Source organism: Oncorhynchus masou, chromosome 27 (assembly GCF_036934945.1).
Source record: "Oncorhynchus masou masou isolate Uvic2021 chromosome 27, UVic_Omas_1.1, whole genome shotgun sequence".
In the NCBI taxonomy this organism is placed as follows: domain Eukaryota; kingdom Metazoa; phylum Chordata; class Actinopteri; order Salmoniformes; family Salmonidae; genus Oncorhynchus; species Oncorhynchus masou.
The window spans coordinates 37,018,411-37,034,493 of NC_088238.1; the positions used below are offsets into that span (position 1 = coordinate 37,018,411).

General features: G+C 43.0%; 1 protein-coding gene across 1 annotated transcript in view; it reads left to right on the forward strand.

Moving 5' to 3' along the window:
* Window positions 1-16,083, forward strand: part of si:dkey-183c6.8 (protein O-GlcNAcase) — a 60,190-nt gene that overhangs the window by 33,386 nt on the left and 10,721 nt on the right. The window contains exons 7-17 of the mRNA XM_064940104.1: window positions 330-444; window positions 586-740; window positions 2,233-2,319; window positions 2,589-3,046; window positions 3,601-3,775; window positions 3,937-3,993; window positions 4,156-4,241; window positions 6,238-6,342; window positions 6,784-6,875; window positions 7,087-7,270; window positions 7,465-7,624. Coding sequence (XP_064796176.1) covers window positions 330-444; window positions 586-740; window positions 2,233-2,319; window positions 2,589-3,046; window positions 3,601-3,775; window positions 3,937-3,993; window positions 4,156-4,241; window positions 6,238-6,342; window positions 6,784-6,875; window positions 7,087-7,270; window positions 7,465-7,624 — 1,674 coding nt within the window. The remainder of the gene's footprint in view (window positions 1-329; window positions 445-585; window positions 741-2,232; window positions 2,320-2,588; window positions 3,047-3,600; window positions 3,776-3,936; window positions 3,994-4,155; window positions 4,242-6,237; window positions 6,343-6,783; window positions 6,876-7,086; window positions 7,271-7,464; window positions 7,625-16,083) is intronic.

Here is a 16,083-nt window from a genome sequence, read left to right on the forward strand (position 1 = left end):
AGCACCGCCAGCATTAAAAAGTGACCAAAACATCAGCCAGGAAGCATAGGAACTGAGAAGTGGTCTGTAGTCACCACCTGCAGAACCACTCCTTTATTGGGGGTGTCTTGCTAATTGCCTATAATTTCCACCTGTTGTCTATTCCATTTGCACAACAGCATGTGAAATTTATTGTCAATCAGTGTTGCTTCCTCAGTGGACAGTTTGATTTCACAGAATTGTGATTGACTTGGAGTTACATTGTGTTGTTTAAGTGTTCCCTTTTTATTTTTTTTGAGCAGTGTATTTTATAATATATAATATATTTCATTTTGCTTCTCTCCCCCCAGGTAGTAAGGTAATCTCTAGAGAGCTGAGTGTAGAGGGTCTGTCTGAAGTACAGTCTGTCCTACAGCGCCCTCCTCTGGTGTGGGACAACCTGCATGCAAATGACTACGACTCCAGGTAGGATAAGATGAAATGAGATCAGAAGATAATATAAGGTCTTCTATATTTTGTCTGTATATTTTGTTTATTGTAAGACATTGTCAGCACCATTTCACCAGGTCAAATTATTGTTACATGCAAATGTGATTCTGATTCCAGACGTCTCTTCCTGGGTCCCTTCAAGGGTCGCTACCCCCAGCTTGCCACCCAACTCCGGGGCTTGCTACTTAACCCCAACTGTGAGTTCGAGGCCAACTACATACCCCTGCACACGCTGGGGACTTGGTACCGCACTGGGAGGGAGGAGAAGAAGGGTAAGAAAAGGGGTGAGGGAGGAAGGGGGGGAGTGGATGAGGGATGGGGGACGAAGGGAGGGAGAGGGAAGAGAGGAGGGGGAAGGAGACAGAGGGATGATAGTAGGTGAGGGAGGGAGGAGGCAAGGAACATTTTGGACAGATAAGTGACATGGTGTTAGAGAAAAACACACACACACACTGGGTACACTGACACCATCAGAGCAGCAGACCCTTAGACTAGCGCTACCCACAGTGAAAACATCATAGAGGGATTGGGGGGCGAGTGGAGGGGGAAGGGGGGAGAGGGATGGGGAGGGGGGGAGGCAGGGAGGAAGGATAGATGCGAGAGAGGAGGAAGGTTGATGTCAACTAAATATTTTTGGACAGATAAGCGACAGGGTGTTGTAGATAAACACACACTGGGTCCACTGACACTATCAGAGCAGTAGACTCTTAGACTGACGTTATCCACAGTGACAACATCATAGAGGGATTAGGGAGAGAGAGGGAAAGGAGAAGGGAGAGAGAGGGAAAGAGGGATGCATTCAAGAGGGGAAAGAGAATTTAAGCGCAAAAGCATGAGATCAAAAAGGCAAGTGAGGGGTGAAGTAAAGAAGACATGATGTGAGTGAGGTCAGAAAGGAAGGATGGAAGAGCGATGGACAGTAAAGGAGAAAGAGAAGGATAAAGAGACAATTGAGGGTGGGAGGGAGTGAGAGGGAGTGAGAGGGAGTGAGAGGGAGTGAGAGGGAGTGAGAGGGAGTGAGAGAGAGTGAAGGAGAGAGAGTGAAGGAGAGAGAGTGAAGGAGAGAGAGTGAAGGAGAGAGAGTGAAGGAGTGAGAGGGATAAAGAGAGGACTGGAGCGTGTGAGTGGGCTGAGAATCAGAACACTCAGTGCCTCCACACCCCTAGGGGTAACCGCTATCACCAGGGTTACGATAGAATGTTGGGGGTCAGGCCAGTGTGATACATGATCTGACTGGCTCATTATATTTGCTTTACAAAAAATGTATACATTTTACTCAAGTTCTGACTGAACTACTTTTCACATACATTTTGACAAACCATGTGTGTCATATCAAATCAAAATGGTTAGCAGCGTAGCGAAATGCTTGTGATTCTAGTTCCGACAGTGCAGCAATATCTAACAAGTAATCTAACAATTCCACAACAACTACCTAATACACACAAATCTAAGTAAAGGATTTGTCTGTATCATCATATATGGATGCACAATGACCGAGCAGCATAGGCAAGATGCAATAGATGGTATAAAATACAGTATATACATATGAGATGAGTAATGCAAGATATGTAAACATTATTAAAGTGGCATTATGAAAGTGACTAGTGATCCATTAGTGTTTTTTTTTGTGTGAGTGAATGTGTATTTCTTACCATAGTGTGTGTGTGTGTTTCTAACAATGATGTGTGTGTGAGTGAATGTGTATTCTTCATCTTGGTTTGTGCATTCCTAACCATGGTGTGTGTACATATATGGTGTGTGTAGATGAGGAGCACCAGTACTGTCCAGAGATGGCGCTGTCTACTGCACTGCACGACTGGATGGAAGAGCTCAGCCAACCACTGCAGCCAGGTTGTGTGTGTGTGTGTGTGTGTGGGTGGTACTCAAAAGATCTCAACTCAGCTTGATCTCAACTGTTCATCCTGATGTGGATTCAGATCTGTGTCAATTCTAATTCTACCAATCTACTCATTCCAATTCTATGATTCTCATTTTAATTCTACTCATTCAAATTCTATACATGTAATTCTATAATTCTACTCATTCTAGTTTTAGAATTTGAAACATTCAAATTCTATAATTCTACTTATTCTAGTTCTATATGTGTGACTTCTCCACAGGTCGCCAGAGCAGACAGGTAGACCAGAGGTCATCGGGTCAAAAGTCGGGGACCCTAGAGAGTGAAAACTGTCACCCCACCACCAGAGAAGGTCGCCCTAAACCCCCTAGAGAACCTCCGCAGGGGGACAGCCCTCCCCCCTCCAGCCCTGAGGGAGAGGAAGGGGTGAGGAGGGGGGAGAAAGAAGGAAGGAGTGAGGGAGGAGATGGAGAGGAGAGAGAGAAGAAACTCCACAACAACCAGTTCCAACAAGGGCCAGGCCAGCCAAGGAGTCCAGGGGGGGTGCTTTGTGTTGGGAAGGCTCCTCTAAGCGAGTCCCAAATCCGTCTGCTGGTAGGTCTCCACTACCTTCCCCATGAGCACGGCCCATCAGCCCAGAGATTGTTACAGGACCTCACCTGGCTCAAAGAACACTGCCACCTGGTCAGCGCCAATGACAAGAAGGGACCGCCGCAGAAGGTCTGTGTGTGTGTGTGTTTGTGCCCATTTACTGAATCTGATGGCATCTCAACTGTATGTGTGTGTATGTACACTATGTCAAAAAATAACATTGTATTTGTGGCACAGCGGTCTAAGGCACTGCATCTCAGTGCTAGAGGTGTCACTACAGACACCCTGGTTCGAATCCAGGCTGTATCACAACTGGTTGTAATTGGGAGTCCCATAGGGCGGTGCACAATTGGCCCAGCATCGTTGTAAATAAGAACTATCTTCTTAACTGACTTGCCTAGTTAAATAAAGGATAAAAAATAAATAATAATTGGTCACATGCATCGCAAACAACAGGTATAGACTAACAGTGATGCTTACTGATGGGGCGTTCCCAACAATGCAGAGAGAAAAATAGAAAAGAATAGAAAGATAATAACACTGGGAATAAATACATAATGAGTAACGATAACATGGCTATATACACGGTAGACCAGTACCGAGTCGATGTGCAAGGGTACGAGGTAATGTGTGTGCGCCTGTGTGTGTGTGCCTTCATGCTTGTGCGTGTGTGTGTGTTGCAGGCGGAGGAGTGGCGTGGCCGAGCGGCTGGGTTCCTAGGTGTGTGTGAGGAGATTGCAGCGCTGCACAGTAGTGTAGTGAGTGGAGTGAGCAAGGCCGTGCTGTATGACCTTTACCCTTACGTATGGGACCTCAGAAACACTGCACTGGTGGCCAAGGCCTTCATCTGCTGGCTCGGTGAGTAGAGGGGGAAGGGAGGGAGAAGGAGAGCGAGAGAGGGGCTAAGGACAGAAAAAACATTTTAAACTTGGATAAAGCAGACACTAAGATTTACTATACTCTCTTTCTCTCCACTTCTTCCTGTATCTGTCCTCCCCCTCTCTCTCTTTCTGTCTAAGATGGGCGTGTGTTGAGTGACAGCTCTCCGTTGGGTTCCTGGAGGAACTGCTTCCACTGTGAGTAGAGGTGACTCCTGACCCCTCAACCCCAACCCCTGACCCCTCCACTGTCTTTGACCCTGATCCTTCAACCCTGAACCCTCATTGGGTCGTTATGGAATTGGGCATGGTCTTCCTTAAATGCTGTGTGATTGACAGGCGGGTTCTCATCTATGATAGGGTGCGGGACGACCACGGGGGCAGAGTTACTGGGGGTGGAGTCAGAACCCTGGGTGTTCAAAGGGGGAGTGTCCGGAGAGTTGCAGGTAGGACCGTGTGTGTGTGTGTGTGTGTGTGTGTGTGTGTGTGTGTGTGTGTGTGTGTGTGTGTGTGTGTGTGTGTCAAACAAATCTTATGTCACATGAACGTGTTTAGCAGATGTTATTGTGGGTGTAGCAAAATGCTTGTGTTTCTAGCTCCAACAGTGCAGTAATATCTAACAATACACACAAGGAATGGAATTAAGAATATATAAATATTTGGATGAGCAATGACAGAGTGGCATAGACTAAGATATAGTGAAATAGGATACAGTATATGCATATGAGATGACTGATGCAAAATATGTTATCATTATTAAAGTGGCCAGTGATTTCAAGTCAATGTATATAGGACAGCATCCTCTAAGGTGCTAGTGATGGCTATTTAACAGCCTGATGGCCTTGAGATAGAAGCTGTTCTTCAGTCTCTCGGTCCTATTTTGATGCTCCTGTACTGACCTCGCCTTCTGGATGATAGCAAGTTGAACAGGCAGTGGCTCGGGTGTTTGTTGTCCTTGATGATCATTTTGGCCTTCCTGTGACATCGGATGCTGTAGGTGTCCTGGAGGGCAGGTACCTTGCCCCCGGTGATGTGTTGGGCAGACCGCACCACCCTCTGGAGAGCCCTACGGTTGCATGCGCTGCTTTTGCTGTACCAGGCGGTGATACAGCGTGCCAGGATGCTCTCAATTGTGCATCTGTAAAAGTTTGAGGGTTTTAGGTTTCAAGCCAAATTCTTCAGCCTCCTGTTTTATTTTATTCATTTTTTAAACCTTTATTTAAGTAGGCAAATCAGTTAAGAACAAATTATCAATCAATCAAGAACAATCATATTTACAAAACGGGCATACACCGGCAAAACCCGGACGACGCTGGGCCAATTGTGCGCCTCCCTATGGGACTCCCAATCACAGCCGGTTGTGATACAGCCTTCTTCACCACACTGTCTGTGTGGGTGGACCATTTCAGTTTGTCAGTGATGTGTACGCTGAGAAACTTGAAACTTTCCACGTTCTACACTATGGTCCCATTGATGTGGATGGGGGGTGCTCCCTCTGCTGTTTCCTGAAGTCCACGATTCACTCCTTAGTTTTGTTGCTGTTGGGTGAGAGGTTATTTTCCTGGCACCACAGTCCCAGGTCTCGTCATTTTTGGTAATCAGGACTACTACTGTTGTGTCACCTGCAAACTTGATGATTGAGTTGGAGGCGTGTGTTGCCATGCAGTCATGAGTGAACAGGGAGTACAGGAGCGGGCTGAGCACACATCCTTGTGGGGCCCCAGTCTTGAGGATCAGCACAGTGAAGGTGTTGTTTCCTACCTTCACCACCTGGGGGTGGCCCGTCAGAATGTCCAGGACCTAGTTGCACAGGGCAGGTTCAGATCCAGGGCCTTGAGCTTAATGATGAGCTTGGAGGGTACTATGGTGTTGAATTCTGGGCTATAGTCATTTACATTACATTTACATTTAAGTCATTTAGCAGACGCTCTTATCCAGAGCGACTTACAAATTGGTGAATTCACCTTCTGACATCCAGTGGAAGTCAATGAACAGCATTCTTATTCCGATTGTTCAGACCAGCGTTGAATAGTCCTTAACATGGGTACTTCCTGTTTGAGTTTCTGCCTATAGGAAGGGAGGAACAAAATGGAGTCGTGATCAGATTTGCCAAAGGGAGGGCGGTGGAGGGCCTTGTAGATATGCCGGAAGTTGGAGTAGCAGTGGTTCAGTGTTTTAGCAGCACGAGTACTACAGTCAATGTGTTGATAGAACTTCGGTAAAGTTTTCCTCAAATTTGCTTTCTAAAAATCCCAGCTACAATAAATTTGGCCTCAGGATATGTGGTTTCCAGTTTGCAAGAAGTCCAATCTGTGTGTATTATGTCGTTTAATGTAAGCACATGTATAAGAGAATATATTCATTTAAAATACATTAATTTTCCATGTATTGTGTCTTGCTTACTTTCACGAGCTTGTTTGACATTTTATGTCTGTCCTACAGATGCTTCTACCTATAGGCAGTAACAGTGAACTGTTCAGCCACCCTCCTCCTCTCTTCCCCACCTCACGACTCTACAACATACGACCCTACCACAACAAGGACAAGGTGAGAGGACATTTTCATACACACACACACACACACACACACACACACACACACACACACACACACACACACACACACACACACACACACACACACACACACACACACACACACGTCGTTCTGTCAGCTGACTGACTCTGTATTGTATGGTAACTTTCTGTGTGTATACATTATTATTGTTATATATTATTATGTTATATATTAAGCCCATGACGGTTCTATGGTCGAGCTGCCAATACCCTAGACCAGGGACTTGCAACTCCAGTTCTCAGGGGCCTGATTGGTGTCACACTTTTGCCCCAGCCCCAGCTAACACACCTGACTCCAATAATCAACTAATCATGATCTTCAGTTTAGAATGCAATTAGTTTAAATCAGCTGTATTTGCTAGGGATGGGGAAAAGGTTAAACATCACTCATATTATACCTCCTGTCCCCTAGGCGGAGCTGTATTGTATGGTGCGCCAGCTTCAACAAGGAGCCCAGGGGAGCCCTGATTCCAGCCCAGCACATCCTGACCTCATCGGAGACAGGTGTGTGTGTGTGTGTGTGTGTGTGTGTGTGTGTGTGTCTGTTCCTATGCTATAAGTCGAGCCAAGCTGTACTGAGCTGGCTTTGTTATGCATGGTTCATGTCGGCAGAATAGTGTGAAAAGGGTATGTGTCTCTGAGCGTGCAAGCTTGAGGACAAATGATCAACAGTTTGTGTGCCTGTGTATTTATATGCATGTGTGTGTCCCTGCAGGTGTCTGGGGCCCTGCCTGGCTTTGTGTCCTGAGTACAGCATGGTGCTGGAGGATGAGCTAGGTGTGTGTGGGTGTGTGTTGGGTGTCGTAGATGTTCGTTCCTTCGCCAAGCGCTGCCAGACTTGCTGGATGCCCGCCATGAGAGATAAATACCCACCACGTACCGGACATGCCAACTCACAGGTTAGAACAAACAAACACACACACGCAGGTAAGAACACACACATAACACACACACACTCATTCTCTTCCCCCATCCCGCTCTCTATCCCTCTCCCGTTCCCTCTCTCCATCTCTCTCTCCAACCCGCTCTCCACCCCATCCCCATCCCTCTTTCTTATGTATTATCTAACTCCAGTTCCCCTCCTGTCCTGTAGGAGGTGTTGCAGCAGATGGAGGAGGACCAAGGGGAATACCCAGACTCTCTTCTCTACCACTTTCCCTCCCAGCTCCGTCTGGACGCTTTGCCTGACCTGGTGGACATCAGTGTGACCCGCTGCCTGCTAACCGCACTCCTCACTGCCCTTAAAGCCAATGGTGAGAGTGTGTGTGTGGCGATGGGTTGAGTGAGTGTGGTGTGTGTGTGTGTGTGTGTGTGTGTGTGTGTAAGTGGACGTCAGTCTGAACCCGCTGCCTGCTGACAGCTTTATTCACTGCACTGAAAGCCCACTGCGTGTGTGGGTGAGTGTGGTACATGCAGACATTGCATTTTGAGGATAACTGTCTGTCCTCGATGGTTTAGGCCCAGGTATAAAAAGTTACAATGATTTATTGAATTATTTATTGGTTATAGACTCCCCTGCGTATATATTTGGACAGTGAAGCTAAAACGTATAATTTGGCTCTATACTCCAGCATTTTGGATTTGAGATCAAATGTTTCATATTAACACCTTTTTATTTTAGGATATTTTCATGCAAATCTGTTTTACTATTTAGAAATGAAAGCACTTTATGTATCGAGTCCCCCTATTTGAAGGTGTCGTCAGTTCAAATTCACTTAGCGCAGACATTCTGTACATTACCTTGGAAATAATGGACGACGTAGCGGCACAAGGTCGGAGCCGAGTCCCTTTGCGGAGTAAATTTTTCCAAGGTAATGTGCATAACGGAGGCGTTTGGCCCGCGAATACCACAGTTGGCAAAGAAAATAATACTGAAGCACACATTTAGGGGTAGAAATAAATATTTTGTGTTGATATTTACATTTTTAAAAGACAATTCATACTTCTTCATATTTTGGTTGCTAGCGAAGCGACCCAGTATTTTGATATTTATGGTCGCATTCCAGTTGTTTGTTCTATATGTTCTGTTAACATGCTTGGTGGGAACGTTATTGTCCCTTGCTTCCTAGCTAGCCAACTAGCTACGGCTAACACAGTCACCTCTGCAACCAGAATTACAGCGAAGTAGCTGCGTTTGAGTTTGTTTAAGCTGTTTTCTATCGACATTCATTTGGATACATCCATAACAATGAGCTGATGATGCTTGATTTTGCCTGGCATAGCTAGAAAAGTTTTTCTTCTCGTCAGGACACTCAGCACTGTTCATTATGAGGAGATCGCATTGCATATCAGACTCTAGGCTAGAAGCTAGCTAAATAGTTTGTTGCTAAGCAAACCTGCCAATATGACTGCCAAATTAAAAAATACTAGTTGCTGACAACAGCTGGTCAAACTAGAAACATTTGGGAATATTTGACAGCAAAGTGCCACTTGCGTCATGACTGCAACAGTAGGGACCAGAGAAATTCATGTTCATCACTCACCATCTTAGATCATCAGATGCTCAAAAACAAATAAATGCTGCTGGCTATCTACATTTTTCAAATCAAATCAAATTTCATTGGTCACATTATACACATGGTTAGCAGATGTTATTGAGAGTGTAGCGAAAATGCTTATGCTTCTAGATCTGACAGTGCAGCAGTATCTAACAGGTAATATCTAACAATTTCACAACAATACCTAATATCTAACAAATAACGCAACAAAACCTAATACACACAATTTAGTAAAGGAATGGGATAAGAATATATAAGTATAAAATATATGGATGAGCAGTGACAGAGCAGCTAAGATGCAATAATAGTAAAGAATAGATAGTGAAGGATACAGCATATACAGTTGAAGTCGGAAGTTTACGTACACCTTAGCCAAATACATTTAAACTCAGTTTTTCACAATTCCTGGCATTTAATCCTAGTAAAGATTCCCTGTCTTAGGTCAGTTAGGATCACCACTTTATTTTAAGAATGTGAAATGTCAGAATAATAGTAGAGAGAATGATTGATTTTATTTCAGCTTTTATTTCTTTCATCACATTCCCAGTGGGTCAGAAGTTTACAAATACTCAATTAGTATTTGGTAGCATTGCCTTTAAATTGTTTAACTTGGGTCACACGTTTTGGGTAGCCTTCCACAAGCTTTCCACAATAAGTTGGGTGAATTTTGGCCCATTCCTCCTGACAGAGCTTGTGTAGGCCTCCTTGCTTGCACACGCTTTTTCAGTTCTGCCTGCAAATTTTCTATGGGATTGAAGTCAGGGCTTTGTGATGGCCACTCCAATACCTTGACTTTGTTGTCCTTAAGCCATTTTTCCACAACTTTGGAAGTGTGCTTGGTGGTCATTGTCCATTTGGAAGACCCACTTGTGACCAAGCTTTAACTTCCTGACTGATGTCTTGAGATGTTGCTTCAATATATCCACATAATTGTCCTCCCTCATGATACTATCTATTTTGTGAAGTGCACCCTCCTGCAGCAAAGCACCCCCACAACATAATACTGACACCCCCTTCTTCACGGTTGGGATGGTGTTCTTCGGCTTGCAAGCCTCCCCCTTTTTCCTCCAAACATAATGATGGTCATTATGGCCAAACAGTTCTATTTTTGTTTCATCAGACCAGAGGACATTTCTCCAATCTACAATCTTTGTCCCCATGTGCAGTTGCAAACCATAGTCTGGCTTTTTTTATGTTTTTTTTATGGCGATATATTGATATATATATATATATATATATACAGTGCCTTGCGAAAGTATTCGGCCCCCTTGAACTTTGCGACCTTTTGCCACATTTCAGGCTTCAAACATAAAGATATAAAATTGTATTTTTTTGTGAAGAATCAACAACAAGTGGGACACAATCATGAAGTGGAATGACATTTATTGGATATTTCAAACTTTTTTAACAAATCAAAAACTGAAAAATTGGGCGTGCAAAATTATTCAGCCCCCTTAAGTTAATACTTTGTAGCGCCACCTTTTGCTGCGATTACAGCTGTAAGTCACTTGGGGTATGTCTCTATCAGTTTTGCACATCGAGAGACTGAATTTTTTTCCCATTCCTCCTTGCAAAACAGCTCGAGCTCAGTGAGGTTGGATGGAGAGCATTTGTGAACAGCAGTTTTCAGTTCTTTCCACAGATTCTCGATTGGATTCAGGTCTGGACTTTGACTTGGCCATTCTAACACCTGGATATGTTTATTTTTGAACCATTCCATTGTAGATTTTGCTTTATGTTTTGGATCATTGTCTTGTTGGAAGACAAATCTCCGTCCCAGTTTCAGGTCTTTTGCAGACTCCATCAGGTTTTCTTCCAGAATGGTCCTGTATTTGGCTCCATCCATCTTCCCATCAATTTTAACCATCTTCCCTGTCCCTGCTGAAGAAAAGCAGGCCCAAACCATGATGCTGCCACCACCATGTTTGATAGTGGGGATGGTGTGTTCAGGGTGATGAGCTGTGATGCATTTACGCCAAACATAACGTTTTGCATTGTTGCCAAAAAGTTCAATTTTGGTTTCATCTGACCAGAGCACCTTCTTCCACATGTTTGGTGTGTCTCCCAGGTGGCTTGTTGCAAACTTTAAACAACACTTTTTATGGATATCTTTAAGAAATGGCTTTCTTCTTGCCACTCTTCCATAAAGGCCAGATTTGTGCAATATACGACTGATTGTTGTCCTATGGACAGAGTCTCCCACCTCAGCTGTAGATCTCTGCAGTTCATCCAGAGTGATCATGGGCCTCTTGGCTGCATCTCTGATCAGTCTTCTCCTTGTACGAGCTGAAAGTTTAGAGGGACGGCCAGGTCTTGGTAGATTTGCAGTGGTCTGATACTCCTTCCATTTCAATATTATCGCTTGCACAGTGCTCATTGGGATGTTTAAAGCTTGGGAAATCTTTTTGTATCCAAATCCGGCTTTAAACTTCTTCACAACAGTATCTTGGACCTGCCTGGTGTGTTCCTTTTTCTTCATGATGCTCTCTGCGCTTTTAACTGACCTCTGAGACTATCACAGTGCAGGTGCATTTATACGGAGACTTGATTACACACAGGTGGATTGTATTTATCATCATTAGTCATTTAGGTCAACATTGGATCATTCAGAGATCCTCACTGAACTTCTGGAGAGAGTTTGCTGCACTGAAAGTAAAGGGGCTGAATAATTTTGCACGCCCAATTTTTCAGTTTTTGATTTGTTTGAAATATCCAATAAATGTCGTTCCACTTCACTTCGTGTCCCACTTGTTGTTAATTCTTCACAAAAAAATACAGTTTTATATCTTTATGTTTGAAGCCTGAAATGTGGCAAAAGGTCGCAAAGTTCAAGGGGGCCGAATACTTTCGCAAGGCACTGTATATATGACTCATTTTACTGTGGCTATAGATACTTTTGAACCTGTACAATGTTTTTTCAGAGGTCTTGGCTGATTTCTTTTGATTTTCTCATGATGTCAAGCAAAGCCACTGAGTTTGAAGGTAGGCCTTGAAATGAATCCACAGCTACACCCCCAATTTTCTGGAATTTTCCAAGTTGTTTAAAGGCACAGTCAACTTAGTGTATGTAAACTTCTGACCCACTGGAATTGTGATACAGTGAATTATAAGTGAAATAATCTGTCTGTAAACAATTGTTGGAAAATGACTTGTCATGCACAAAGTAGATGTCCTAACCGACTTGCCAAAACTATAGTTTTGTTAACAAGAAATGTGTGGAGTGGTTGAAAAACGAGTTTTAATGACTCCAACCTAAGTGTATGTAAACTTCCGACTTCAACTGTACATATGGCATGAGTAATGTGAGATATGTAAACATTATTAAAGTGGTATAATTAAAGTAGCATGTGTTCCATTTATTAAAGTGGCCAATGATATCAAGTCTGTAGGTAGGCAGCCACCTCTCTGTGCTAGTGGTGGCTGTTTAATAATCTGATGGCCTTGAGTTTGAAAAACAGCTTCTATCTCTCTGTCCCAGCTTTGATGCACCTGTACTGACCTCACCTTCTGGATGGAAGCGGGGTGAACAGGTAGTGGCTCAGGTGGTTATTGTCCTTTATTATTGTTTTTACCTTCCTGTGACATCTGATTTTGTAGATGTCTTGGAGGGCAGGTAGTTTGCCCCCAGTAATGCCTTGTGCAGACCGCACCACCCTCTGAAGAGCCCTGTGGTTGTGGGCTTTGCAGTTACCGTGCCAGGTGGTGATACAGCCCGACAGGATGCTCTCAGTTGTGCACCTATAAAAGTTAGTGAGGATTTTCAGTGACATGACAAATTTTTTGTCCTTCTTCACCACACTGTCTGTGTGCGTGGACTATTTCAGTTTGTTGGTGATATGTATACCGAGGAACATAAAACTTTCCACTTTCTCCACTGCTATCCCATCAATGTGTATAGGGGGTGCTCCCTTTGCTCTTTCCTGAAGTCCACGATCATCTCTTTTGGTTTGCTGACATTGAGTGAAAGGTTATTTTCCTCACCTCCTTCCTTTAGGCTGTTTCGTCATTGTTGTTAATCAAGCCTACCACTGTTGTGCTGTCTGCGAACTTGATGATTGAGTTGGAGACGTGCATGGCCACGCTGTCGTGGGTGAGCAGGGAGTACAGGTGAGAGCTGAGAACGCACCCTTGTGGTGCCCCAGTGTTGAGGATCAGCGGAGTGTAGATGTTGTTTCCTACCTTCACCACCTGGGAGTGGCCCGTCAGGAAGTCCAGGACCCAGTTGCACAGGGTGGGGTCGAGACCCAGGGTCTCAAGCTTAATGATGATTTTGGAGGGTACTATGGTATTGATTGCTGAGCTGTAGTCAATAAACAGCATTCTTATATAGGTATTCCTCTTGTCCAGATGGGATAGGGCAGTGTGATGACGATTGCATTGTCTGTGGACCTAATGGTGCTGTAAGCAAATTGGAGTGGGTCTGGGGTGACCGGTAGGATGGAGGTGATATGATCCTTGACTAGTCTCTCAAAGCACTTCATGGTGACGGAAGTGAGTGCTACGCGGCGATAGTTGTTTAGTTCAGTTACCTAAGCTTTATTGGAAACAGGAACAATGCTGGCCATCTTGAAGCATGTGGGGACTGGGATAGGGGTTGATTGAATGTGTCCGTAAACACACCAGCCAGCTGGTCTGCGCATGCTCTGAGGAAGTGGGCGACCGCCTTGCGAGGTTTAACACGTTTAAATGTTTTTCTCACGTAGGCCACAAATCGGGCTTCCTCAAGGACCTGCGTTTGTGCAGTTGTTGGTTAGAAGCTCTGTAACTTTACAGCAAGTGCAGTCTGCGCATATTGCATCATGATTGCAAGGTGTCCCGATATCTTTTCCAACTTTTCCATCATCTGGTTTAATGTCCATTCTAGAATGTATTCTAGCCAATCAGAAACGAGTTTTCAACAATGCTGTGTGATGGGTTCTGACTTCGAAACTAGAAATATTGTTAATCCTCAAGTATCCTATGGAAATCAGAAGTGCCACACTCTGGTTTCTACACCAGAAGTGTATGGTTATATGTAAGAATCAAGACAAGAGACCGAGGACAACCATCCAGCTCACCAACAGATCTAAAGACTTCCAAAAATCTTAATGAAATTATTTCTATCAATGAAATATAAAAAATGTATCAGCAAGTTAAAAGAGAACAAATCTCCAGGGAATTCTATACAATTTTCAGGTGGATATTGTTGAATTTATATTTCATGTTTTTAAGGAGGCAATTGATTTTGGGGTGCTGCCTGTTTCCTTGACACAAGGCCTCATTTCTGTAATACCCAAACCAAACAGAGATTGTATGATGTTAGAAAATTGGAGACCAATCACATTAATGAACAATGATGGAAAGCTACTTCCATCTAACTTTGCAGAAAGATGGATACCTTGACCAAATCATTGATGATATCCAGTCTGGTTTTATGAAGAGCAGACATATATGTAACAGTATTCTACTAGTATTGGACTTGATAGACTACAATGAGCACATTATGGAAGACAGCTTTATTTTATTTGTAGACTATTACAAGGCATTTGATACAGTTTAACGTAATTTTCTTTTTGAGACTTCGATTTTGGGGTTTTGGTCAATATTTTCAAAGTGTAATTAAGAGACTTTACAATAATAGTAACAGCTCTGTTAAATTATCCCATGGAACTTCACAGATATTAGACATGGAAATAAACAAGGATGCCCAATTTCTCCTTTCTTATTTTTATTAGTCACACAAGTTATGGCACTTCATATAAATAAGAATAGTTTTAGGAGTATTCAGATACAAGACCAAGAGAAGATGTTCACAATTGTCTGACAACATCTTTTTGAAAGATCATAATGAAGTCAAGGAATATATTGTGTGTTAATGCCTTCTTACATGTATCTGGTCTATCTCTGAATATTTGGAAATGTGAATTATTTGCGTTGAAAAGATGTGACTTCATATCTTGGTATTAAAGTTTGCAAAGATCAGAAAGAAAGGGCCAACTTAAATGTCTCTCCTATTGGGAAAAGATATAACTCCTGGTTATTAGGAGATCTTTCTTTATCTGGACGTGTACTTTTGTCAAAATCTGAAGGTCTGTCCAGATTCGTTTATACCTCCCTTGCCTTGGATGTTCCTCTGTCAGTAACTACAATGGTTGATACTCAATTATTTAACTTCATATGGAGGAATAAACCTCATTATTTCTGAAAAGCAGTAAAATGTAGCACCCAAAGTGAGGGAGGGTTGAATGCTCTGGATTTTAAAACCTCTAATATAATATTTAAGATCAATTGGATACAGAACTATTTAAGAAATAAGGATTGCATTTGGAATATAATCCCTAATTTAATATTCCAATATTCCACCAGATTGGTGGTCTAGAATTATTACTCAAATGCAACTTTAAATGGGTAAAATCCCTATTAATCTTCCTAACTTTCATTAACAAGTACTTCTAACTTGGAACCTCATGTACAAACACAATTTTTCCCCACATATGTATACAATATGGAATAATAAAGACATAAAATACAAAAAAAGAGTCTTTGTTCCAGAACTGGTTTGACAACATTATTTGGGTTAAACAATTATTGAATAATGATGGCCAACTATATGATTATCAAGAATTTATGAGAACACACAATGTTAAATTCACTCCTGATGAGTACCAAATTGTTGTTAGAGTTGTCCCTAAAGGTACTATTCTTCTTTTAGGAGAATAAACAATACTCCAAGTGCAACTGTTGAATACGTTTTTTATTATTTTATTTATTGTACCTTTATTTAACCAGGCAAGTCAGTTAAGAACAAATTCTTATTTTCAATGACAGCCTAGATAACACAAATGGCTGGTGGCTTTGGTCAACTATTTCAAGCTCGAGTACTGTCCTGGTTGAGTCAACATGGATGCAGATGCACTGTCTAGAAGACCACACCCCTGCAGCAAACTGGATTGAAGTTCCAGGTCTTGGTGTCACAGCCAACTGTCGGACCATTGCTATGGAGGTGACACCGTCTGATATCCAAAACCGTGCAGCCGTGATGTTAGGAGTCACCCCAGAAGCATTGCCTAATGCCTACGTGAACCTCATAGGTTCACACAGTCCTTACCTGCCTCAACTGGATGTTGCAGAGCTTGAGAGAGCCCAGCAGAGTGATCCTGTGATATCTCATGTCATGGGAGCTGTGAAAACAGGAAATGACCAATGTGCCCCACTCGAGTTGGAGTGTATAGACT